Genomic DNA, 25,941 nt, shown 5'->3' on the forward strand with positions numbered 1-25,941 from the left:
GCAGCAGCTAATGCAGGCGTGGTAACCAGAACACTATCGGCACCCCTCTCCGTAGTTTTACCGGTTATGTGCAGTAATGTCAGATCCTAACTGAGAGGTCGTGCGTTGGAGGCCAGTACGCCCCAGTACTTTTTTAGTTCCCTATGGGGTATGCTGCGGAGCATAACATTCAGTTAAACTTTAAGTGGATTTATTATTGTAAATTATGCGCCACCTACCTTCAGCTACGGGCTGCCAAATGTGTAGTGCAAACTTAAGTTCTAACCTACATTGCGCATCTAGTGCAGCATTGCGCTATTATTATTATATATAAATTGCGCTGTGTACTGAATACAATGTACTGAATTTCGTTCTACCCGGCATCTATTACCCTGGTTGTACCAGCTCAGTCACCGAGCCAGCACCAGCGAGCAGCGTACAGCGGTCACTGTAACAATGCATCGGAACAATTCGGTACAACAGCGACCCGCAGGACCGCAGCATCCCTCCTTACAAACGTGCAACACTGAAGTTCTTCTACTGTGGCAGCCGGTGATGCACAAGCTTGAGATCATTTGGATTGATATTGTTTAGTTAACGCCGTAGCCCTTATACCTGAATTGCCATATGCTGACTGTAGACCACTTATTCCACACTGAACCTTAATCCATACTTATTCGATGCCACCGGGCTGAAAGAAAAATGATCCTAACAGCTAAGTGTACTGGACCGCCCCGCTATAAAATATGTACAGATTAACGTCGCTGCTTGTGTTTTGGCGTCGGTCCGGTCTGTAGCTATACTCGTCTTTTTCCTAGTTCAACGACGAGTCAACAAAGCACGTAAACGACCGTGAAACACAGCAGGCTTCACGAAACAACGCGCCGCCCTCAGCACGGACGAGTCACCTCGGTATGGTGTGACCTCGCCGATGGAAGGGGACCACGCCATCGGCGCCGTCACAGAGGGTCACCCCCAGCACGGACGAGTCACCTCGGTATGGTGTGACCTCGCCGATGGAAGGGAACCACGCCATCGGCGCCGTCATAGAAGGTCACACCATCGATGCTGTCACCGGTGACGACACCACCAGCCGCGAGGTGAGGCACGCGGTCCATCACGCCATGCGTCGACGCGAACGTGACGTCATGGGCGCGCTGCGACTCACTTGTAGAGGTCCTTGGTGGCCATGTAGAGCTCAAAGGTGGCTGTGCCCATGGTGAGCGACATGGCGTCTGGAGTGGTGTTCAGCTGGATGTCTGAGCTCTGGAGCTCACTGCAGAGCCGGCCCACCGTGTCCTGCACATCCGCAGACACCTGCGACAGACAGCGGACACCGCTGCAGCAGACAGCAGGCACCGCTGTGGCAGACGGCAGACACTGCTGCTGCAGACAGCAGACACTGCTGCGACAGACAGCAGACACCGCTGCGCAGACAGCAGACACCGCTGCACAGACAGCAGACACCGCTGCACAGACAGCAGACACCACTGCAGACGGCAGACACCGCCGCAACAGACAGCAGACACCGCTGAACAGACAGCGGACGTCGCTGTGCAGACGGCAGACACCGCTGCGGCAGATAGCAGACACCGCCGCACAGACAAGAGACCGCGCAAACAACCGCGCGGACCACAACGCGTTGGGGGAAACGGACGACAGAGGGCACAAGCAAACGACAAACACAGGGGCAGACGCAGACAAATAACGCGACCAGTTGCACTGACGGCGGGCCCCACTGACGTCATGAGAGCCGCCCGTCCTGACAAAAGGAAGAGGTACTCGCAGACTCACGTACGCCAGAAGACGGCACGCATACAGCAGACAGATATACCCAGCCACCACATATATAAAAAATCCAAAGGTAAACACGGCAGACACGTTCGTTAACAAACTATCCGTACGCCTTGTACTGGGACGAGGACGTCTGCCGCAGATATTGGACACAGCTGCATAGAGGCAGCTGCACAACAATACAATACAGCCAAGCGAAGCTGATAGACTGAAAATACTTTCGGAAACGTTATACACCGAAATAGGCTGCGTGAGCTAAATTTTAGAGCAGGAGCCAGCGAGGTAGTCCAGTGATGCGTTATATGCGGGAGGTTCGCAGCCTTTTCACATTTGAGGAACACTCACAAAGACAGGGTGTTAGTAAACTGGTCGTTACAGAGGTTCATCCCCACTCGGTAAGTGTGCGGCGCAAGTACGACAGTGCATACACCACGAGACGGATGGTAGTTCAGGAACCATGCAGTGTCTTACATGCGGGAAAAGGATTCTCAGAGAAATTCCAGCAAGATCGGAAGAGTGCGGCAGGCAGGAATATGCTCAACACATAAGACGCGAGGACCTTTCCGAGCCAGTGATTCTAGCATGGGAGCGAAACTGCTTTACTGCGACATGCGGTAGAATACCAGTCTTCTCGTCCAGCGTGCATGCAAACACCCCGATCCCAGGCATTAAGCCATGCTCGATGGAAATAGCACATGTGACGGTGCACTCGCGCGTTTTCCCTAATGAGCAGTGTTTACCACCAAGAGATTCGGTTTAAAAGCACGATGTGCTATTATACTAATCACCAACTATATAGTTAAGTAACCAGTGATCATGGTGTGCTTGGTGCAGTGAATTGCCACAAAGTGAACACTTCTGGCTTCTGACAGACTGATGATAGCCATAACTGGCGAACGAGCCAACGCTCATCATCATTACAGTATGTATGTAAAGAACGGGTCTGCCACAGCCCGATCTCTTACCCGCCACAGCCTGGCACATTTCATCACTAAATTCGTTTGAAAACAATGAGCATGAATCTAATTACCCTCATGACATTCGTTTAAAACCAATGAACGCTGCTTTAGACAACATTCTATTCACATGAAGAGTTCGATGTTTGGCACGGAACTCATCTGATAACTGTCGGAACTGTCGGAAATGTCGAACATGGAACTGGCGTATTTTCTCGTCTGCAGCTCAACTTCGACTTTTTTATAACCGTTCACGAAACTTAGCATGCAGTGGTTGAGTTACCAGAGTTACCAAGAAAAGGCAAAACTAGCGGGGGTAGATCGATCTACAGAGGTATACTCTGACTGACGTAAGCCATATATCATCGACTATTTCTGCTGTCAGTTTACATGGTTGGTATTCAATTCAAATCAAACCGCACACACGCACGTGCACGAACACGGACACGAGCACGAATACGCGTACGCGCACGCGCCCCCCCCCCCCACACGCACACACACGCACACACACCGCACACCCTCACGCACACGGACTGCACACGCTCATGCACACGCTCACGCACGCGCACACCCAAACGCACGTGCACACGCTCACGCACGCGCACACCCAAACGCACGTGCACACGCACTGTGCACTCGCCGTCAGGTCACACGCACAAGCCACCCAAAACGCCACTAGTTGAGGCAGGCGTGAGCGAGCAGAAAATGTTACCAATTAAGCTGGCGGCTCATCGGAATGTCAGCGCAATAGGAGCGTAACAAACGCAAAGCCACACTTCCCGTTCAGGTCATGCACGAATAAGAAGCCCCAGGGCAGAGAAATGTGCGCAATGTGCGCTGTGCTTAGAGTAGTTCATGCTAACACCGACCTCTAGATCTACTAGTGATTTGGAAATATCCTCCGACACCTAGAACATATGACAGAAGATGACAACGACAGGCCACCAGTCACAACAGAACGGCAGCGAGTCGGTTCTGCAAATCATGAACATGTTGGGTTATTCAAGACCGTAGATGACTTTGCTCTATGAAACGAAAAACTTATATCTAACATTGTTCTATTATGACCAACTTTGCTAGCTCAACATTTCTTCTTTCACTCAAATTCTTAGAACTTTTTTTGCAGTACGGGGATTCAGTTGCCGGTTGATGGCAGAAAGTAAACGGTGATCCATATTTATCAGTCTTGCCACCTTGACCTTTTCCCGTGAAGGAATACAAAAATATAAATGTTGCCGGGAATTACCGTGCCCATTTTGAGCATCACGTTAGAGTGACAACGCAGTAATTAATGCATTGACCAAGCCATACTAATTTACAAAGCACCATTGACAAGCGTTTCGTCTGACATCCATCAGGTCGCGTGTGCTCCGTACCGAGGATGTGCTCATTACTCTAGAAAAAGGCTTACCGGGTGGCATTCTGCGCTCGTGCAGACTTGTGGAAATAGTAACAAACAGCTTTGTGTCTCTGGTGTTGAGCTTTTACGCAGTAATTGTCCTTCCATTGCGGTCCCTCTTGCTTAAAAGCCACTGCCCACTGAGTCCCTGAGTCATGGAGGTCACCGACCTAAAATGACCTCGATCAACCAATGACTCTGAGAGACATGCCGACTATGGTTGCTCTTGACGACGTTGATTCCAAGGCTAGATATCTACAACATGCTGAAGGATATTGGCAACTTTGACTCTTTCAAGACAGATCAAGTCGCTGACCTGAAATAGCTTTATTTTACCCAAGTTTATATATTTTGTGAGCCCACATCATGCCCTTTGTGTCATGTAAGAAATAAATATTATCGCGTGAAGTTTGCGAGATGGGAAAAATATATATACTTTCACACCGGCTTTCCAGCTTTTCCATCGTATCTCTTAACATTGGTGGTGAGGCATACAAAGTAACAATACAACTGCAGTTGCACAGATTTTTTCACATGTACGTACAAGGTCCGCCCCACGCACAAAACCTGCTCTTCATACGTTGACACCATTCCACATGAAATATTAACAATTTCCCGCTGCAGGTTGGTCCTTGGTTTAAGGTTCTGCTCCCCCACTCTTAACCATGAACCAGCTCGTTTATATCACCACTGATGTTACAACCAGGCAGAACATCTTTTTGTTGTAATTAAGTTTCGAACTGAATTCATACTGCATGGCCAAATCAGCTGCGGTTGTGAAAATCCAGGCATGCTTTCTGAAGCACTGCGTAGTTCCGTCCTCCAATTTCCCGTAAACAGTAGAATTTTGCCAGCGTAGGAGTGCATAGTTACTCTTAACTTGTTCAAACTGGATTCGAGATAAAAGATGGAAAGTTCCTCCCTACGTCGAAATGGCAGACATTCTCTCTTTATAAAACTGCCTACGGGTGGTAAACAATCCAGTTCCTACACTAAATTTGTTAAAGCGCTTGAAGTTCGCCATAGCCCACGTCAATGGCGGGTCAATATCAGCGGCCTTATTTTAAATGTTCAATAGACTTCTGATTGGGTAAGGTTCCTGCTGACGGAACTTTTTTAAAGATTTAATCCGAAGCTTCTGAGTGGATGGATTTATGGGACCAGAGCTCGCGCTAAACAGCGCTTGTTCTGTGAGCTCTGCCCCTGCCATCCGGCCGCGTCATCGGCAAATTTGGTGGCTAAAGCTGGACGTGCCGCAGTGCTCGGCACGGTCCGTCTTGCCCTATGACGTCATTTGACCTTCATCGCGGCCGCTGCCACCTGCCGCAGGCCATGGCTGTCAAGGCCAAATAGCGAGCGCCTAGAGCGACTCGAAGTCACCCCGCCGCGGGTGAGTGAGTCGGAAGGCAGGCGCTCTAGCCAACTGAGCTATCGGACAGACATATTTAAGTTTATGGCGTGAAATGGGAGCCGATGATAGTTAGTGGACGGACATGCAGTGTCTACTTCGATTGATCCCATTCGACATTTGGTGGTAGCCTGGCACGTTACATGGAAAAGGGATGGAGGTGAGTCTGGAAATAAAAGGGTCGGTTGTTCAAATGCTACCAGCTCCCACGTCCCCTCAATGAATAGTGGAATAAACGGATAGCACTGGAAACGTGATTATGCAGCAGCGTTTACATAACGAGGAGGCAACAAATGACGACAACACGACAGATGAGCGCAATGGTGTGGACTTTGAAAGCAAAATTGGAAAATCTGCATGAATAATTTGCGGAAGTCGCACGGCTTTCCAAGCGGCTCAATGGGAAAGTAGCGAGCGTCAACACAGCAGACTGATTTTTGCGATAGCTGCTGTTGCGTCATGCTCGCTTCAAAACTGAGTTTGCCTTACTATTTCATTACTGGTCGCCTTCGCCTCATCGCAAAAGACGAGCAAAACGTCTCGCTGCCGCTAGCCGCAGGAAACTACGCAGCCCAGCGCCGGGGTTAAATGCCTCGAGTGCGGGCCGCGATCCACTCCGGCCCGAATAAGGCTGCCGGCACCGGCCGACGTGTCCTTAAAGCTGCCTCTCGGCGACGTTAACAAGCAGCTGAAGCCGGCAGCCGCCGTCAACGGCAGACAAATTGCCGTCTCTCTCTCATCGGCCGACTCAGGCACGCTGCACTGCAGAACGAGGCTGCCGCGTCAAATGGACGTCTGTCACCGGCATCGATACTATAACAAGGTGTTTGTGTTAAACGTCGATACTACGAGAGAGCAGGCGCTGGTCGCAAATCGACGCCAGCTACGTCACCAGTGTGGCCGTCAGTCTGAGTTACGACAAGCGCTGCGACGAAACGGATAATTCCATCGCCAGTTTTGAGTTCTAGCTGGACGCTTACGATTATGGCTTCGCCTGATCCCAAACCTGAAATTTGCTTTAAGCTATTTTGCCACTAGTGCCTTAAAGCTGTAATTTACCGTCCAATGTCCTGCATCTTGCACGCTTCCTCCGTGAATAAGCTTGGCGATATGAGATTTGACCACTTACAAATTGACATATAACAACATTTTAGGCGCCTTCATATGCCAGATGGCGTCCTTAGGACGAGCTTGGCTTCCTCTATATTATGGCTGATTTTGGGACCACGCTGCAGCAGCATATCACAGCCACCCTGATTACGGGGCACCAATAAAGGCTTTCAATGCGTGATACTTCCGATACGAGGCTGGCAGGATGTGCAGATGACGCCAGATGAATTAATGGTTACACTTAACCCTGGCAGTGACGGGTCTCACCCCATACTAGAGTGACGAGGGAGCGGGCGCACACAAGCCTTCCATCGGATATCTCAGTACAGAATAGTGATGCACAGATAAATGAATCATAGATTAGCCAATAAATGCAACTTATTGTATTCTGAACCAGTTCCATTCAGGCTGCTTGTCAAATTGACGTCGAAGTCATGTAAGCTATCGGCCAGTTTTTTAATTTGCTTGCAGCAGATTCACAGTTAAAGGGTGGTGTACCTTTTAGTGGAAAAGACTGTTTCAGAAAAAAAACAGTTTCTCTATTTAGTGAATAGTCTCCCCAGTACATCATTGTTTGATTGCGTCATGAAACGCTTGTGTGGCGTTGAGGTGCTGCCAAACCAGCCATGCAAGATTGCCCCCTATTACTCACTTGTAATACTTCAATTTCCCGAAATGTGGCCCTGGCGGTGCTTCAGGTGTTTTGCGGTACTCGCCGTTATGTTAATAAATATTTTCAAACATTTTCAAATCTGAAGCTGTCCCAGGAAAACATGACGATGTTTTATGTTGCGAGAAGCGAGCATCAGGCCTGTTCATAAAAATATATTTAACGCGCACCCAGGTGTCCAGCTGAATACCCTTCGTTCAGTTGGAGGGGGGGGGGAGGGGGGGGGGGGCAAGGGGACAGTTAGACCCGGTCCTGACTTCTTTACTAACCTGACTACTAAGATAGCCAGATGCGACAAATTCACAGTGTGTTTTGGGCTGTACGTGAAATTAATCATGTCAAAATCTAGGGTTCCTAGGTCATAACCTTCAGGTCACATAAGGTGTAATAAGGTCAGCTTCAGGTTGGTGTCGTAAGTGCCCCCAGAACCTAAATATCTGTTCTGAGCAAAAGGTCACTGGTGCTCATTTAAGGTCAGTGACCTTTCTTGACCTTTCGAAGGTCATAGTGGCCAAAACCACACAAGAATGCTTTGAGTATTGCATTTGAGTAAACATTAAAAATTTCGCTACGCAGTATGTTCCTAAAAAAAATGCTGGCCTGGATCATTTCAGGTCAGTGATCTATTCTGATCTTTAAGAAGTCCATTAAGGATGCATAATGCAGTTCCTATTATAAATAAGTTCGAAGAAAGCACCAGAAACTACCCGCGTAGTAAGCTCCAGAGTAATCATAAAACAGATTGGTGTTGACCCTCGTCTAACCTTCGTACCTGACTCTCGGTCAATGGCATTCGTTCTGTCAAGTATTGTGTGGCTTAAAAACTATCTAAAAAATGTATGGCTTCGTCTAATGCTACGCTGTTGGATCAGATTGACCATGCCCTACAGATTGTCTTCGCTGAATCCATAGCCTGATTTTGACCTGCCGTGGGCCAGCGACCTGGTAAAGTGCATATCAATTATTGATGCCAAACAATCCGCTGTTGCATTGTCCGCCTCTAATGCGGCGCATCTCTTTCAATTCAAAAGACATCCTGACTGCATTTACGGCTGACGAGCCAGCCAAGCATGTCGTAAAATCGGTTACAATTGATAGAAGGGGACGTCAAAATGCAGCTTGGTCTGCAGTTCATTAAGTTGCAGTTACACTTAAAGAGAAAATTTATGGGATGGTGGCAAAGTCTTCTTTAGCCAATTTACCCGCTTCCCATGTGATTCCGCCCATCCCCGCCCACTGCTCATTATCAGTTGCATCCGCCCGTTATCAGTCTGTTTACAGTTTCCCTGCTCTCAAGTTCTGAACTATGGAAAAGCTTCAAAAACGTTAACACCGGAACTTACACTTTTCCACCGACATTTACAAAATAATTGTGAATCGAGCTGATTAGGGCTAAAAGCTGCACAAGCAGCAGCGTAGAGCATTTCTTGTGTAGTGTCTATCTAATATTTCGTAAACGTATTGCCCTGCCCGTACACATACCCGTAATTCCCCCAAAATATGCACCCATCCCAGCCCTTTACACGTTACATAAGATTAGCTATGGTTTACCCAACCCGTTAAATCCCTCAGTTGGCATACTCCGCCCGCCAGCTAAACAAACACGGCGCAAAAGGCCTATTTTCCAAAACCTATCATAATTTGCTTGAGCCGTCGCAAACATCAAGCGACCGAGATCTTTAAGGCCCAAGAGATCTCGGATTTTTCCAAGAGGAATGGTGTCTTTTCAAAGTTACAAATCCTTAACAGCATTTCCAGTCCCTGCAAAGGTATCCGGGATGAAAAGTCCACTTATCCTCGTAGGAGCTGAACAAGCAGGGGCCGCTTACCCGCAATCCATTATTCATAATGCAGTAACAAAGCGCCAACTGAATCTCACATCGGCGGTATGGTTGCAAGCCCAACGAGTCTCTCATCCCCGTGTTATTCACAAACAAGCACCAAAAGTGGTGGTGTAAGTACAACACCAGTGCACCAGTGGTGTAGGTACAGCGGCCGCCAGCCGGTGACGACTGGGCACCCCAGGCAACAGGGCACCACACTCGTTCTCGACAGCAATGGAGACGATGGCATCTGGCAACCACGGTGCTGGTCGGAACAGACTCTAGCTTGCGGTACGTACCAGCTTCTCCAGCTGCTTGTAGATGGTAGCGAAGTACGGCACGCCGACGGTTCTGCGGACGACAGACACATCAAGTGAGCCGACCCGGTCGGAAAGAGTGCCATAAAGGTGTTTTTCAGCCTCGTGTAATCCGACATTGATCGGGCCTCTCAGCGGCGCGCCATTGATCTGAGGGGCAGATCTGATCCCTCCCCCCCGGTTATCTCAAGAACGGCCGAGAGCAAAATTCAAATTTCAGATGGCAGTCGGTAAGGCCGTGGCGGGCGGTCTCAGACCACACAACAAACTTGAGCGGCTTCCGCCGCCTCGTCACAGCGCCGCAGTGGCAGATCAAAGCCCCGCCGCCCGCTGCCGCCCGCTGTCCGGGCCCGCTCGGGCGCGGGGAATATACACTGCGGCGGATTTCAGGCCATCATTCAGCGTCGCTGTTACAGAAAACTGATTGAAACTTTGAACATCAATCGTCACACACCCACCCACACCCACCCACACCCACCCACCCACACCCACCCACCCACACCCACACCCACACACCCACCCACCCACCCACCCACCCACACCCACACCCACACCCACACCCACACCCACCCACACCCACACCCCACACCCACCCCCACCCACACCCACACCCCACACCCACCCCCACACCCACACCCACACCCACACCCACACCCCCCACCCCCACCCCCCCCCCCACCCCCCCCCACACACACACACATACACACACACACACAAACACACGTCTATCGTGGTCTATTTTCACGTCTATATAACGTCTATTTTCACTAATAGCATATAATTTTTTAAAATTTAGGGCTATAACAATACATGTAAAAGTCGGAATGCCAAGTGTGAGTTGCAGATGTATGCTAAGATGTACTTGTATATACGCTAAGTTAATAATGAAGGTTATCAGTTGGCAGCGTCCTTGGAACCAGGTAGAAACGTTCAAACTGACCAATTAATAGCTGTTTTTCGTGGGCAATCAGAATTTGCCTAAAAAAATAATTACATATGCTGCGATGTGCGTAACTGTTTGTTGATTATATACGGAACCAAAATCATGAATACAGATTCCGGCGATTTGTAAATAATAGTTTTGCTGAGTCGTACCGGCCAGGTCTAAATTCAGCGTTTGAAAAGCTCTGATGAGCTGGCAGATTGGGTTCCAGACGGCCGGGCAGGACCTTACTGAATCCCAAAGAACACAATCCGCTAATCGCTCTCTACCCGATGCAACCCATTGCCTTGGAATCTCCGTGAAGTGCTCTCTCTACCCGATACAACCCATCGCCATGGAAGCTCCGTGAAGTGCTCTCTACCCGATACAGCCCATTGCCTTGGAATCTCCGCGAAGTGCTCTCTCTACCTGATGCAACCCATTGCCTTGGAAGCTCCGTGAAGTGCTCTCTCTACCCGATACAACCCATCGCCATGGAAGCTCCGCGAAGTGCTTTCTCCACTCGATACAACTCATCGCCATGGAAGCACCAAGTCCTGCACGCAAAATTTGGCAAATGCGTTGCAGAACGGCGTCAGCGGAAGAGCAATCTTTCTAATCATTTTTGTTTGGGTTATTTTCAGCCTGCATGACAAACATTTAATCCCAACCACTTAGAATGCTACGCTTGGTGGAATTCCATTCTCTGTAATACGGATTTACTCCGAATGAGTTGCATTTAGACTTCGGGCGCAGACAACGATAGGAGAACAGCAGAAGACCGGAAGAAGAAAAGATGCACGTAGGTAGCGCATTTACGTCTCAACGAATACCGCTTTATCCTGGTTTTTCACAAGAGCATCGTGGAGCGGCACCTCTGCGACAAAGGCCACTATCAGGTGGATTAGCACTCAGCTAGAATATACAAATCCTGCGGCTTGTTATCTCAATACGCATACTTCAATAAGAGTGCCTCTGAAAGTGTCATTGCATCACAGAGTTACGTGGGCAAAGTAATCGGGGTTATTTCGTTGTCATGTCGGTGTATGCTTCTGAGGAGCCAAACAAAATTACTGGTGTCAGGTGGGTGCTGTAAACAGCGACCAAAGGCGTTTACAGACACTTCGCGTGAAAAATGTAGCCGTGCTAAGTATTCCCTGCCGTCTAACATTGCAAACGGATGGCATTCCTGCACACCTCACCGACCCCCGAGTCTGCTATTGGGCCGTGCACTCACTGCATAAACAGCTGGTTGTGGTGGTTGTGGCCGTGGAAGCAGTGACAGCTGACCTCATTCACTAGCCTGATGAGGGCCTGCAGCACGGCCGAGTCTTCGCCGCTGGGGTCCAGCTGCAGGTGGTCGCGCAGCCGCGAGTACCTGCCGGTCGGAGGGCAAAGGTCGGCCGCGCCGGAAGCGGCTGACATCCGGCCACGCCTCCAGAGCGCACCCGCCGCAGGGAAGTCGTGCGCGCGACCGCCTCCCGAGACGGCCAGTTTGATTGTTCTTCGAGATGGAGGGCAGGCCGGACACGGGCGGACCAGGGACGGTGATGGCACACGTGGGCCGCACGGGAAGGCTAGCCCATGGCATGGCCGCCGGATAAGGACCAGAACAAGGAAACTCGATAATTTACAGTCGATGCTTTCCGTGCCGTTTTCATACAGTTCATGTTTAGCTCCACCAAATAGCGAGGCAGTGCCCCTATATTTAGCAATGCCGTTCGATGCCAGAGGATGAAGAACTTTGCCAGAAGACGATATACGGCATCGACATATGGTGTTTACCAGTCTCCCATTCGCACGACGTCTTTCCAAGAAATGTCCCAAAAATGTAACTATTGACTGGTATATGCTGGGACTAGAAATCTTCTTTCACAAGCATGATTTGGAAGTATGGTCTTCCGCCCATTGTAGAGAGGCGAAATTAAGACTGGGGGTAGGTGTAATCTCCCAACTCGTTGGTCGTATTGCAAATGCAATCAATTGAATACACCGCAGGCACGTGCTCAGGGGCGATGATGATCACGACTAGTCGAAAGTAAAATCACCAGCGTATCTGCTTGTGAAAACCTTAGTTCTGCAGCTACTCAGCCAGGCTAAAGTCCGGCCCTCTTCGTTCTGACGCCACGCCTTGCACGCGGAACTAGTTTGACACTCTTTCGCGGCTTGTGTTTTCATGCAAATGGAGGGCTGCTACTTGGTCCGTGAAATGGTTGTTGATGGTCCAAGTTCTGGGGTACCCCTGAGTTTCTGTGAGCCTTGAACCGATGTGTGCGCCAAAATCTTATGAGTTATCAGTAGTTGGCGAAAGGCGAAGCGTTGCTTCAAAACATATATTCATCCTGAAGAGGGACTGTTGTTCACGAGTGTATGAAGCCGTTTAACACGGCAAGAGTGATTCAAACTGCTCGGGACACTAATTGAACGTGCTCAGGGTGGTTTAAGCCCTAGCTATTGACGTTCCGTATTTTAAAGACAAGAAAGCATGCTTCCATTTCCTTTGTCTCACTTCAAACAAATCACTTGTAGATTGAAACAACTGACCACCAGTAGTTGTTCAACTATGCCCACTTTTGTCAAAGCTGGTACAACATTTTTTAGTTGTCAATGACACACCGTCTTTCTTTCTCTTCCCCTTCTTTAGCAAAACCGTCCGCAACGTTCATTTCTGCCCTCACCTTTCTTGGACCGGTAAACAGCAGGTCCTTTACTTTCCCCTCTGCTTCCCTGAGAGACGTCTGCAGTGGAACTTACAGCCCCCCTCTCTCTCAGCACTTGGGACCGCCCCTGCAGCCGTCGCTTCCCTGATAGATCTCTGCAATGGACCTTACAGCCCCCTCCCCCCTCTCTCAGTACTTGGGACCACCGCTTCCCTGAGAAACCTCTGCAGTGGACCTTACATCCCCCTCTCTCAGTACTTGGGACCGCCCCTGCAGCCATCACTTCCCTGAGAGATCGCTGCAGTAGACCTTACAGCCCCTCTCTCTCAGTTCTTGGGACCGCCCCTGCAGCCGTCGCTTCCCTGAGAGACCTCTGCAGTGGACCTTACAGCCCTCCCCCTCTCTCACTCCTTGGGACCGCCCCTGCAGCCGTACGTGCACGCAATGATGGCGCACCAGCCCACCGGGAGGGGGGGGGGGGAGGGGGGTGGGGGTGGGGGGCACACCTAGGCCGAGCACCTCCCAAGTCCAGTTTCTCACTGCCTTACGACCCGAGCTCCGCCCACTAAGGCGGCGTCATAGATGCACGCCAATGGGGACGCCTTTAGTTCCAAATATGGGCACGAGTAGAATCAGTTGATCCAACCCCATGGGGACATAAGACGCGCGGGAACCGCGCACTCGAATATTATTCGAATAACAGTTATTGGCAAGTGATCTATAACTAAATACATCATCACTGGTCACACTACCCACACGAGATTGGGACCTGCCTGTTTACCGGGCACACAAGGCCATCAACAGCGCATCGACCGTTGCTATGCGTTGCTAGGACAGCATCGACGGCTTATTTGTAAACAAACGCACTTACCTCGCCTCTCGGCCGAGCAGGGAATGGGCTTGGGTCGTGACGTCTTGGGCAAGGAATGGGCCTAACCCGAAGCAAGGAATGGGCTTCCATTGGCACATGAACAACGGGACTCCGGTTACAGCGATTCAAAACAAAAAAAATATCACAAGGGAAGCAGTTAAAATGCAAAAGTTGTTTGATAGACGTAAGACATTATCAAAGCCGGCAGGTTAAACAAGTCAGGGAGTTTTGATTTACCATAAGCTCTGTACCACTGCCGACAATGAGACGCTGGCCGTTCGCCCATCGTTTCTGCTCGGACCAGCGTGCTCGTAATTTTTGGAACGGAGCAACTACTGGGACAGAGCAAGTATAAGGACAAGGCAGCATTCGAAGAACACAATATTCAAAATGAAACAAGTGTTGTAAAACAAATACGGCAACAAAACAAGAATCGCAGCACATAGAGACCTACATTCGAAAAACCCGTTTATCCTAACACGACAGGCATTGGCATTGAACAAGTTTCATGACAAAACAAGCGTGGCAACATAAAAAGAGACTCAGAACAAAACGAGAAAAAAGCATCCACCAAACCAATACAGAGGCCCTCCATCCCAGCACCGAGGAGAGCGCGGCCAGCGGCAGCCCCGCTGCTGCCGCGGAGGCGCGCCTGGCCGTAGGGTGCGACCGGCCGTGGGTTGCGGCCGGCCGTGGGGTGCGACCGGCCGTGGGGTGCGGCCGGCCGTGGGGTGCGACCGGCCGTGGGGTACGTCCGGCCGTGGGGTACGTCCGGCCGTGGGGTACGTCCGGCCGTGGGGTACGTCCGGCCGTGGGGTACGTCCGGCCGTGGGGTACGTCCGGCCGTGGGGTGCGACTGGCCGTGGGGTACGCCCGGTCGTGGGGTACGTCCGGCCGTGGGGTGCGACTGGCCGTGGGGTACGCCCGGCCGCCCAGCGTCGCTCACCACTCGACACAGCCCTTCTTCACCGTCTGGCTGATCTCGGTGCGGATCTCGCGCTGAAACGGCAGCACGCGCCGGAAGATCTCCATGCCGGAGAGAGCGGCCAGGAACCTGTCGGACAGCGCTCTCAGAGGGAGGCCATGGAAGGGTTTATTCTTGCACTCGGAGGGAGGCACTGTGTTATTAATGAGATGTGGAGCGCGCACCACCGCCGGGGGCTATATGTCAGCCGAGGAAGGGAAAGAGAGAGAAAGAGAGCCACTTCCAGGAACTTAGAAAGGGCCACTCCTAGGGACACTTCGAAACAGCCAGCCAGAGAGGAGGCAGTGGAAAAGAGGCAGTTGGAGGTACGAAATCACAGAAGAACACACTCAAAAAAGGCACCCAGAAATGAATGCAGTGAGGGACGCTTGGTGACGAAAATTCTGAACGGAGTATCTGAAGAAGAATGCTCAGAGAGGGGCACCAAGGCATGACGACACAGAGGGGGACCATGGCAACCGCCAGTCACAGGAACCACTGAACAGATGAATCCTCTGAAAATGCCACCCAGAGAGTGGCACTCGGAGCTGGTGCTCAGAGGGGAGCACTTTTAAATGACCTTAATCCATGGTGTTGGCGAAACACTTGGTAATATATCGGGCACGTGATTGGATAGAAAAGCAGCTCGAACAGCTCAGGCGAAGTATTAACTAACGCATTACGCGCCTCGAACTTCCACTGTAACAACACCAGCAATATTTCAGACACATTCTATTTCCGTCACCTTGTTTATAAATTATCGATACTGGTGACTATCACAACTCTGGCGGTCGATGCCACCCCCTCCCCCCTCGCTGCCCCCAGCCTCTCTCGGAGAGCGTGTGGGCTAGCCAGAGGCATCCAACATGCGAGCTAAATGTGAGCTGAATTCTAGATGCCGGCAGTTTACCTACAAAACCCTAGTCTAACAAGGACAAGTCATTGTTTTCCCCATCGTATTGTGCTCGTGGCCCCAGCCAGCTGACCTGCATGGCGCATCCCCACACCCCACGACTTCCCATCGCCAGAATATGGGCGGGCGGGAGAGCCGCCAAGCACCGAACATGCACTTGAACTAGAGTGAAACCCAAGTTACACACATTCCGCAAGCGTTCACGTGGCACGTCGTAACCCAAACACTGCCTCATCTCTTACTTTCCTAACCTGGGGAAATATTGTGGCATATTGGTTACAAAGAGCGACAAATCTGTAGAGCCACGATCGAGCGGAAACAACTAGGAGTTGCTTTTCATTACCTGGAGAGGCTCTGAAATTGCGACGCACTGCATTTTAGTCTGCAAGAGGATTGCGCTCACAAAACATCCTGAGCGCCTTACTTTGATGCTTTCATATCAAGATGCTTCGACCGGTGATAAACTAATGCATACATTATTATGTAGTGCGTTGCCTTTACACAGTAACAGAGGCTCTCTTGTAAAGGAATGCTTAAGACATCTTCCAAATGAACGACGCACCTCCGTTCTGCTTTGATGAGAGGTCGTCCAAATAGGTACTCACTTGAGAAGACCGTCGAGTTTTCTGTGGGCCTCCTTGTTTCCTGCAGGAAAAAGCTTCTTTTGCTTTCTCAGGATGGAAAAGCTGTGGCCCAGAAAGCTCTTGAAGGATTCGGCTAATGACTCTTGCTGAAAATGAAACAAATCTGCACTGCACTGCAAACGCATGCTTGAAGTCAGAGGACTTTACGTGTTGGGTAGACTCGTAAACACCTATGCAGAATATGAAACGGGCTGGTTTGGGTATAGCTTTTGGGAAAAATACGAGCATGGACATGAATAGTACGTTCGGAAAATCACAGTTAGACACTTCAAGACATACTGCACAACGTCGCTTCCTGTGTTTTTTTTTAAAGTAAATATTAGCTACATGCCCACGACCCTGGCAACGATCATTGAAAAGGTAACTTTTATTGTAAACTTTCCTGAAACTCTGTGATGATTTAAAATTTAAGCGCCGGAAAAATGAAAACGAGTGGATAGCAGGTGGATGCAACGGATTAGAGTTAAAATCAGTAAGTTGTTCAATGCATTAGCGAGGAACATTTTTCACATAGATAAAACAGTAGCATTAGCCTCATTCCTCGGATGAAAACCAAAAACCGCTGTGGGCCTCCTTTATCTCTATTCTCTTGGTTTTTATCCGAGGAATGACGCTAATACTACCGTCTTATCGACTAGAATTGAATAGCAAGAGGGTATGGGCACAGCCCCACTGCTGTCGGAGGCATGGGTAAAGAAAATACTGCCCTTCAATATCTCTGCTCATTAAAGTATCTAGCTCGTCGGCGCATAATGCTGCTGAATGTTTTACTTCTTTACTTCACCCCTAGACCTCAACACTTTCAGTTCTGACACGCTCACATAGACGGCAACGGCCGCGCTAAAGGTCAGGTAATGCCAGAGAGCGGGTAATGCCAGAGGGCAGGTAATGCCAGAGGGCAGGTAATGCCAGACTGCAGGTAATGCCAGACGGCAGGTAATGCCAGAAAGCAGGTAATGCCAGAGGGCAGGTAATGCCAGACGGCAGATAATGCCAGAAAGCAGGTAATGCCAGAGGGCAGGTAATGCCAGACGGCAGATAATGCCAGAAAGCAGGTAATGCCAGAGGGCAGGTAATGCCAGAAGGCTGGTAATGCCATAGGGCAGGTAATGGCAGACGACAGGTTGACCGAGCCGAGCAGTTTGGCACGTCAGGTTTTCACCGCCAAACTCCGCTGTTGACCCAGCAGTTTACGATCGTGTGGTGGGGTCAGGGCTCACACAACAAGCACTAATTAACGTGGCGCTTATCCAAGCAATACAACCGATTAGAACGCTCGGAGTAAATCTTTTATAATTCACGGCTGCCATCATCATAACGTACTACAATTCGGCGCATCCCATTGGTACAAGAAAACTGTCCTAACATAACAAATTCAGAGAGCAGTATCCGCATCTTCAGACCTCCGCAGTTCCTTCTGACCGACGTAGCTGTGTTAAGACAGTCCATCTATCAATAATGATATCCCTTCTTTAGAAAAAACTGAAGTTACCAGCGGGCTAGAAAGCCTCAGCAGCGGACCGAACAACTTACGCAGATTCCCATTGAGTAGGACAAAATAGCATTGTATGAAGGATTTGAAAGCAAACAGAGCAATAGCAAATGCAGCATTTCCCCGCGGTTTTTCTTGCCTCCTTTTTAAGGATGCATGCGTGCGTGAATCCAGATATGTGCTTAGCCTTAGTCTGCCCGGCCACCTGGGATGATATTAATATTCATGCCAAGTCCCAAACTATTCGCCCCTAAATACGAGGAAGTTTGTCAACTTTCCAGCCTTTGGCATTCGAAACAAAACTTTGCCACTATGACCTGACCCTCGCCCCCGCTGGCCGGCACGGGCAGCGTGCCATCACATTATTACAGCAAAGTAAATATGGATATCTCACAGCCTACCTGCGCTGCAATGTAAGGACAGCCAAATTGATCAGCCTATCCACTAACAAATATAACGTAAAGAATCATTTCTCAATAATGGACGGAGCCGGGAACTACCGGGGTAAAAAGAGCGGGAGAACGAGGAGTAAGTCGTTATCAGCGTATCAGTGGCATGTAGCCAGCTGCGCGAGTCCGAACCACCATGGCATGTAGCCAGCTGCGCGAGTCCGAACCACCATCGCATGTAGCCAGCTGCGCGAGTCCGAACCACCATGGCATGTAGCCAGCTGCGCGAGTCCGAACCACCATGGAAACACGTAGTCGCATTGTTTTAATGCAACGAAAAGCTACATGCCACGAGAGGCCGTGTCATGCTGCTGTCTGCACATGGAAAGCTGTAATAAGGCTCATAATGACCGGGCCAAATAACCGTGTCGGTGTCAGTCATACATTTAATGCTGTCTGACTGTTATCAGTATCTGCAAGTTCCTGGTTGATGTGCACTGGACCAGTGTATATAAAGACAGAATTTCGCATGCTAGGAGCTACGAAGCGTAACAAAACCTGCGCTTTAGATATATTTTTTAACTTTTGCTCGCGGGTGTTTTAGGAATGCAGCCATGATTTATTTTAACCTTGATTATTATCAAATAATGATTGCGTCGATTTAAGGATGATCGGCGTTTTTGGCGAGGAAAAACACCCGGCGATAAGTTGATCCATGCATCATAATTTGAATAAGCCGATAGCAATGCAAAGTTTTAATATTTTTGATACCGTATAAGTATGGAATATGTCGTGCGTCACCAACAAAGCTCCCGAAATACTGCACAAGTAGCCATTTCGTCAAAGATGAACGGACATATTTGTGCGTTAACAAAAGTGTCTATTTATTGCCTCTGGCTGCAGAAGCGCGGAGCAAGTTCTCTTCACGAATTGTCTAGATCCACCAATTACACATTGTTCGGCGGGTTGAGCTGAACGAAACCTGTCGGTCTTGGTAGCAGCTGGTTAGAAATGAATGAATTAGTCGTTAGTTACGTTTCCTGACCGTTCAGTGAGGGTTTCGTGTCACATAAAATTAAAATCAAAGTCGCCCTTCTTAGACAGAGAGCCTAATGAGCTTGCAAACTTTCTTGATCGGCTTTTGGTGCGCTGCCAAGCGAAAGTTTAATTGCTTCGTCGAAGGGCAACACGAAGCACTGCGAGCTCGCCTGTCGCCGGCTAGGCTCTGGCAATTCGGCAGCTCGTCTTCGCTGCCGCCCACATATTTAACAACAGGGTTTGTCCAAATGCGATTTGCGGTTGTGTGCAATTTTGGTTGCAGTACACGAACAGAAAGGTATGGGAGGGGGGGGGGGGTGGCTCCAGAATGACAGAAGATCACATCGCGCGAGCGAAGCACGCCAGTAAGGCTTGTAACGATCAAGGTATGCAGCTGCCACACTGATTACCGTCATGTGTGACTAAGTAACGAGCATATCCATACCGCGTTGCCATTGAGATTGCTATTGATGCTGAACGAACAAACTGAAGTAAAAAGACTCTGTTTGATGCGTTTTACGTTGATCTGTTTTGTCAAAAATTATGGAAGCATCAACCGCTGATTCTCGCAAGGCATACATTATCAGTACCTTGAAACATGTGAACTTCCTCCAAGAGCCAGAATACATTCACGGCGTTAGCTTCAAAGAGAAAATGGAAAGAGAGTAGAGCAAGGAGATGGAAGAGGGACATGATGATGACGTGAGGAAGAGACAGAGCCTTGCATCTCGGTCCCGGTTCATCTGCATGACGCGGGGTCGTACGGGCGTGTGTGATGTGTGCTCAGTGCTCACCTCCTCGTAGGTGAGTGCGTCGTCGGTGAACTTGTCGTTGAGCTGCTTCAGGATCTTGAGCAGCAGACGGTAGTCGAGCGCCGACTCCTGGTGCTGCTCAGCGTACGCGATCCACCGACACACCTGTCGTAACGCCACGCTCACAGTCGGCTGCATAACGCCACGCTCACAGTCGGCTGCATAACGCCGCGCTCACAGCTGGCTGCATAACGCCACGCTCACAGTCGGCTGCATAACGCCACGCTTACAGTCGGCTGCATAACGCCACGCTCACAGTCGGCTGCATAACGCCACGCTCACAGCTGGCTGCATAACGCCACGCTCACAGCTGGCTGCATAACGCCACGCTCACAGTCGGCCGCGAAACGCCAAGCAAGATATGTCATCGATGGGTAATTAGTTTTGGTATTGGTCACAGGGTTTGAATCATATAATCATAAAACTGCAATGCGCGCGGAATACGCCCACCAAAATTTTGCAACACACACGTAGAAACCTTTTACATTTCTTCCACATCCACATCGCTATATTTTGTCCAGCTTCTTTTCTTGATCTTGATGTTTCACTTTAAACCTGTGCCTGTGCAGCCCGTTGTGACCTTGTGAGACTGCGGTCTGGGCTCCATGAGACCACGCTCCCATCCCTGTAAGATTGCTGTCACGGCCTGCTGCAGCTCCGTGATGTCGTTTTCCCATCGCTGCGAGACTGTACTCACGGCCTGCTGTAGCTCCTTGATATCGTTCTCCCATCGCTGTGAGACTACTCACGGCCTGCTGCAGCTCCGTGAGGTCGCCCTGCACCGCGTGCTGGTGCAGGATGGTGGTGGCCACGGTCGGCAGGTCTCCGCTCCACTTGTAGGACGGGCCCTCGCGGCGGCAGAGGCGACACGTCAGGACGCACGAACGTGCAGCAGTCTGGCACGTCCTAACTCACGGGCCCAATATAGACCGGCTGAGGTCGTCACCAGGTCGGCCGCCGGGCGAGCGCGGTGTAATACACGGCGGTTGAGCGAGTCTGGAGATTGGCTGGAGCGCTTTGGAGACAGCGGCTGGCAATTACTGGCAGAGGCACACCGCGCGTCTCACGCTCCTGCATAAGTCGAGCGCGACGACGCGTGAGCCTCCTTAAGCACAGGTTTTCTCATGAGCTGAGACAATCTCTCGGTAACGTTGGTGTCGGCGGAACGGCACGGGGGCTGAAGGGTGATATTGGCGAGGTGCACTCGGCTGGAAGGAGGATTGCAATCTGGTTCCGATCGATGACAAGAATGGCCTTTTCACCCCACCACACCCTTGGTTACGAGTCAAGACAGCTTCGAGAGTCGTCGAATGGGGCACAGCAATGCTGCCCATCCTGAGCATTACTCATGGCAAACGAGCGCTCATTGCAAACGAGCACCTCGCCGAAACTATTTACCAACTGTCTTAAAAAGAGGAGTCAACAGCCAAAGAGTCAACGAATAATTCCAACGAGGGCATCAGCTGACAACAGGAAAATTGTCAGACGTACAACAGAAAGCTGATACTCGTCGCTATTGCAGGCTTTCGATTTGAACACGACCTTCCAATTATTACCCTGAACTTGGAAAGTTCATGCTTCACGAACACCTCGATCATTTTCTGCTGTTGAATCACTTCCGACCATGTGTCTTCCTCAGAAAGTCCTCTGAAACAAAGCGAACTAAATCAGTACTTATGTGACACCCTGCTTTGCCCACGTCGTGATAATCTCCGTATGAAACTGACAACAAAGCATTGGATGTGTGGTGCCAGAGCACTAGGTTCAAACCATCGAGACGTGCAAATGCACTGTAACAGACTTTGGGCAGCTTGTCGTCGTCAGCCCTTCCCAAGAGCGAGGCAAATATACATTTTGTCATTCTCCACACCAGTGTCCACGGACGCAACCAACACAAATCTTGCGACTTCATGTCGAACGAGACTATGAGCACACACGGTAAAATACGGATCGCCCTCTATACTGCTCTCAAACGGAAACAGTCATGATCGCGTGCTTTCAGCTGGCTTCCCGAGCTAGTTGGATCATGCTCACTTTTACCCTCAAGAGCTATCTGAGGCCTTTCTAGCCCACTTGTTTTCACCAACAAGTTGAAGCCATGGTTCTCAACCTGTTGTCATGAGTTGCGTTGGGCCCACGCCTTCTCACATCTTCACAACAGGGAGTTACCTTGCTTTCTCATCTGTTTTCAAAAATGAGTTGAGGTCATTTTCTCTGATCTGTTATCACAAGGGAGTTTCCCAGCAAGCAATTTCGGTCAGAACCCAATCGAGATATCCTGGACGTGGCCCAACCTTCCGGTTGGGGATGCTCAAGATCAGCTCCGAAAGTTAGACACTGAGGTCGGGATTCCACTCGCTCTGGAACGCTTCCTGGGAGTCCCCAAGCGGGGAGCGTTCCCCGAGCCACCTAAACATCGAAAAATGACTTCCACAAACATATCGAAATCTGACGGTCGGGGACGTTCAGAGAAAATCCAAGCTTTCCCAAGCGATGGGCGATGGCAGGTTCTCAAAGGATGAAAGCTCGGGAAATCCCAAGCATTTCCCAATGTGGTTATGGAAACTTGGGATTTCGCAACCTTTTCCCAACCTTCCCAAACCTTTCCCCAAGGAACTGGCTGACTTGGTAGCAACTTGCTTTTTCGAGACCACACTTTCCGATCTCTTCTCCAGGGTACATCTTAAGTATTCTCTTACATTTTTTGACGAATAAGGTAAGACAGTCCTGTATTATTCATTTTCATGAGTAGGCTGAGACCTGTTTCTTTAATCTGCTCTCCCCAATTAGCCAAGACCGCGCTTTCTCACCTGTTCTCGCGAGCAAGTTCAGACCGTCGATGCCCCCCTCTCTTTCTCTTTCCGTCTCTCTTCTGTTCTGGGTAAGCTTAGGCCTAGGTTTTTCAGCTGTCCTCGCGAGTGAGTTGAGACCGCGTTCTCTGACCTGTCCTCGCGAGTGAGTTGAGACCACATTCTCTGACCTGTCCTCGCGAGTGAGTTGAGACCACATTCTCTGACCACATACACCTCGCTAGTGAGTTGAGACCACGTTCTCTGACCTGTCCTGGCGAGTAAGCTGAGACCACATTCTCTGACCTGTCCTCACGGGTTGAAAGCCACATCTTGAGGCGGATCCGGCCCTGGACAGCGGACTTGGCCGTGCGACCTTCCAGTGTGAACCACTGGTCCAGGCCGGTGGACGGAATATCCTGCCGGAAGGACGGAATGACGGTCACGGAACGCCCCCGTCACACGAGGCGCACGGACGCCAGGAGACAAACATACATCAGCGCTGGAAATTCAGCTGTTGGAGGTGGACTAGACACAAAGCGTGTCCTAATGTGCAGAGAAATGGAGACATCACACAAGTTGTGTGTTATTTTCGAAGGGTTTACGCGTGTGACGCTGTACTATCGTTAAAACAATGAAGCCCAATTACTGGCCGCTTGTTTTTCAGAATAATCTGTACTGAAGTGGCCATTTTGGTACCGAATGACTGCTCCTAAGCGAGTGCCGACTATCTTACAGGTTAACTCAAACGAATCCTGCAAGTTGGAGACTTATCCGGATTTCTGAACGGTCCAAGCAAAGTGACGAAAGCAATGTCACAAAGACAAAAATGGGAGTTTCAACACCAACAAATTGACGTGGTTTGATCATGTCTGGAAAATCGCAACACGCCACATGTAAGGGCTAGAGGAGGTCGGTGGTCTAATTCATTACACCGCTACACATCCATACATCTTCACATATCACACAGGCGCATCCGGTGCCGATCAAGAGGGACAGCTCACCGCGTATTATTTTCCCTCTTTCAGAAATTCAAGAAATTATAACTGAAGTATACCATTCATAGCATTTACATTTCGATATATGACCTCAACTGAAATACCAAGAGCCAAGCTAGGAGAAAGAACAGGAGGGGAAGTAAACAGAGGAGAGAACAAAAACCAGTGAGCAGAGGAGGGAGTAGGGTACAAAGACCAGTGAGCAGAGGAGGGAGCAGGGAACAAAGACCAGTGAGCAGAGGGGGATCAGGGAACAAAGGACAGTGAGCAGAGGAGAGAGCAGGGAACAGAGGACGGTGAGCAGCGGAGGAGAAATGTAAATACCAAGGAAGGAGCGCGAGCTTTCCACCCTGTCGAATAAAATCGGTTTGTGCATCCTCCGGATCAATCCATTCTTTGAATGATGCATTTTGAATACAACCTGTCCTTCTGAACTGACTGACTCCCTCCGCTGTTTACCTGCTTTAGCCTCTCAAGCGTTGTTTCAGGGATTGCCACGCGCCCTTTAGGTACATATGCATGCGTCGATCGCAAGTTTGCAAACTCAAGTGTCTAAAAAGTCAGGTTTAGCCGTTCCTAAACGCACAAAACACCACCGTGCAGACGAAGCTCATCTCTCACGCTGAACGAGCTGTCTTTAACACAGATATTATAGCTGTAAACGGCGCCTACTCCGAGGTCCTAGCAACAGTAGTGTAGCGCTAGTCGAAATTCTCCGACAGGCGTCCGGAAATGGTTTATGACTTGTTGTGGCGCCGGATTTTGCGCCACTCACCGAGAAGAGCTGAAGCTCAAGTTTGGAAAGTTGCTCGTGCTCTGGTGTTATGCTAAATCCACCACTCTGGACACAACCGTCGAGGCTTTCGGTAATCTGAGAAATGGTAAAGCTTCAGCTTTGTAGACCACTCAGGTCTAACGCAGGGGTGTGGCTGCTGTATTTACGTCCATTGGGTGCTCCTGCAGACACAGGCGCGTGGCATGGCAGGATCGATCCGGAGGTTTGTATGTAGAACGCCCTAAATTAATGACCGCAAGAGTGATAGCAGCATTACACAGGCTACTGCACCATAGTGCTGGTGCTGTGAAACTTCGCTGTGCTTGAATTAGGACGTCAAAACTTCGGCCAACTTGCAGCTGCGATTGAAGCTGGATCACTCACGCCAATCTCGAGCCCCGATATTACCATAGGTGTTGGTATAAGTGGACTCAAGCTCACTGCAGCTGCCATCATCCCGTATTCGGATGTCACCTTCCAATACTGTCAGCCGCCTTCACTACAGCCGCCGGCCTTAACTGTCCATAAATATGAAGATGGACATGAAACACTGCAAAGATGTGAGGGGGGGGGAGGAGGCTGCTCGCACTCTCCCTTTTCCTCAAGAGTTAACTACATCAACAATCTCAGGCGGCTCTGCTCAGAATTCGAAGGAGAAATCGCTTGCTTCCACCGGCTACACATTAACATACGCCTCACCAGAATACCATGATACTTCAGCAGCGGCTCTAAAGCAACGAACCCCCAGTTAGCCCAGAAGTCGGGCCCGCTGTGCACTCCCCGCCACGATTGATCGCCGCCAGGCCCGGCGTGCGGTTCTGGCCGCGATCTGGCGCCGTCTGTCCCGGTGTGCGCGCACCTGCAGGCTGACGTTGACGCAGCCGAGGAAGTCGTCCTGGCCGCCGGAGCCGGAGCGGGCCGACTGGGCCACCTGCTTGAAGAAACGGGCCATGCCTCGCACGCCCTTCACCTCGTTCAGCTTGCTGACCGCGTCCAGCACCGACGTCTCATCATCGTGGTCCCTGCAAATCACAGATCAGGTCAAGTCAGGCCAGGTCAGGTCAGATCAGGTCACGTCAAGTCACGTCGCGTTGCGCCAGTCACGTCGCGTTGCGCCACGTCATGTCACGTCAGGCCTAGGTCAGGTCAGGTCACGCCAGCTCAAGTCAGGTCACACCGGCTTGAGTCAGATTGGGCCGGGTAAGTCAAGTGAATCCT

The 25,941-nt window shown here is 50.3% G+C and overlaps 1 protein-coding gene across 1 annotated transcript in view; it reads right to left on the reverse strand.

Moving 5' to 3' along the window:
* LOC119090913 (BAI1-associated protein 3) overlaps positions 1 to 25,941 on the reverse strand; it is a gene marked incomplete in the record, with an annotated part of 201,384 nt that overhangs the window by 74,988 nt on the left and 100,455 nt on the right. The window contains 11 exon segments of the mRNA XM_037213638.1: positions 1,148 to 1,296; positions 3,599 to 3,637; positions 9,439 to 9,490; positions 11,616 to 11,756; positions 14,856 to 14,963; positions 16,392 to 16,516; positions 20,144 to 20,266; positions 20,911 to 21,009; positions 21,718 to 21,808; positions 23,257 to 23,369; positions 25,583 to 25,745. Of these exon segments, the coding sequence (XP_037069533.1) occupies positions 1,148 to 1,296; positions 3,599 to 3,637; positions 9,439 to 9,490; positions 11,616 to 11,756; positions 14,856 to 14,963; positions 16,392 to 16,516; positions 20,144 to 20,266; positions 20,911 to 21,009; positions 21,718 to 21,808; positions 23,257 to 23,369; positions 25,583 to 25,745 (1,203 nt within the window).

This window comes from Pollicipes pollicipes, unplaced genomic scaffold (genome assembly GCF_011947565.3).
Source record: "Pollicipes pollicipes isolate AB1234 unplaced genomic scaffold, Ppol_2.1 Scaffold_3216;HRSCAF=3773_pilon_pilon_pilon, whole genome shotgun sequence".
NCBI lineage: Eukaryota > Metazoa > Arthropoda > Thecostraca > Pollicipedomorpha > Pollicipedidae > Pollicipes > Pollicipes pollicipes.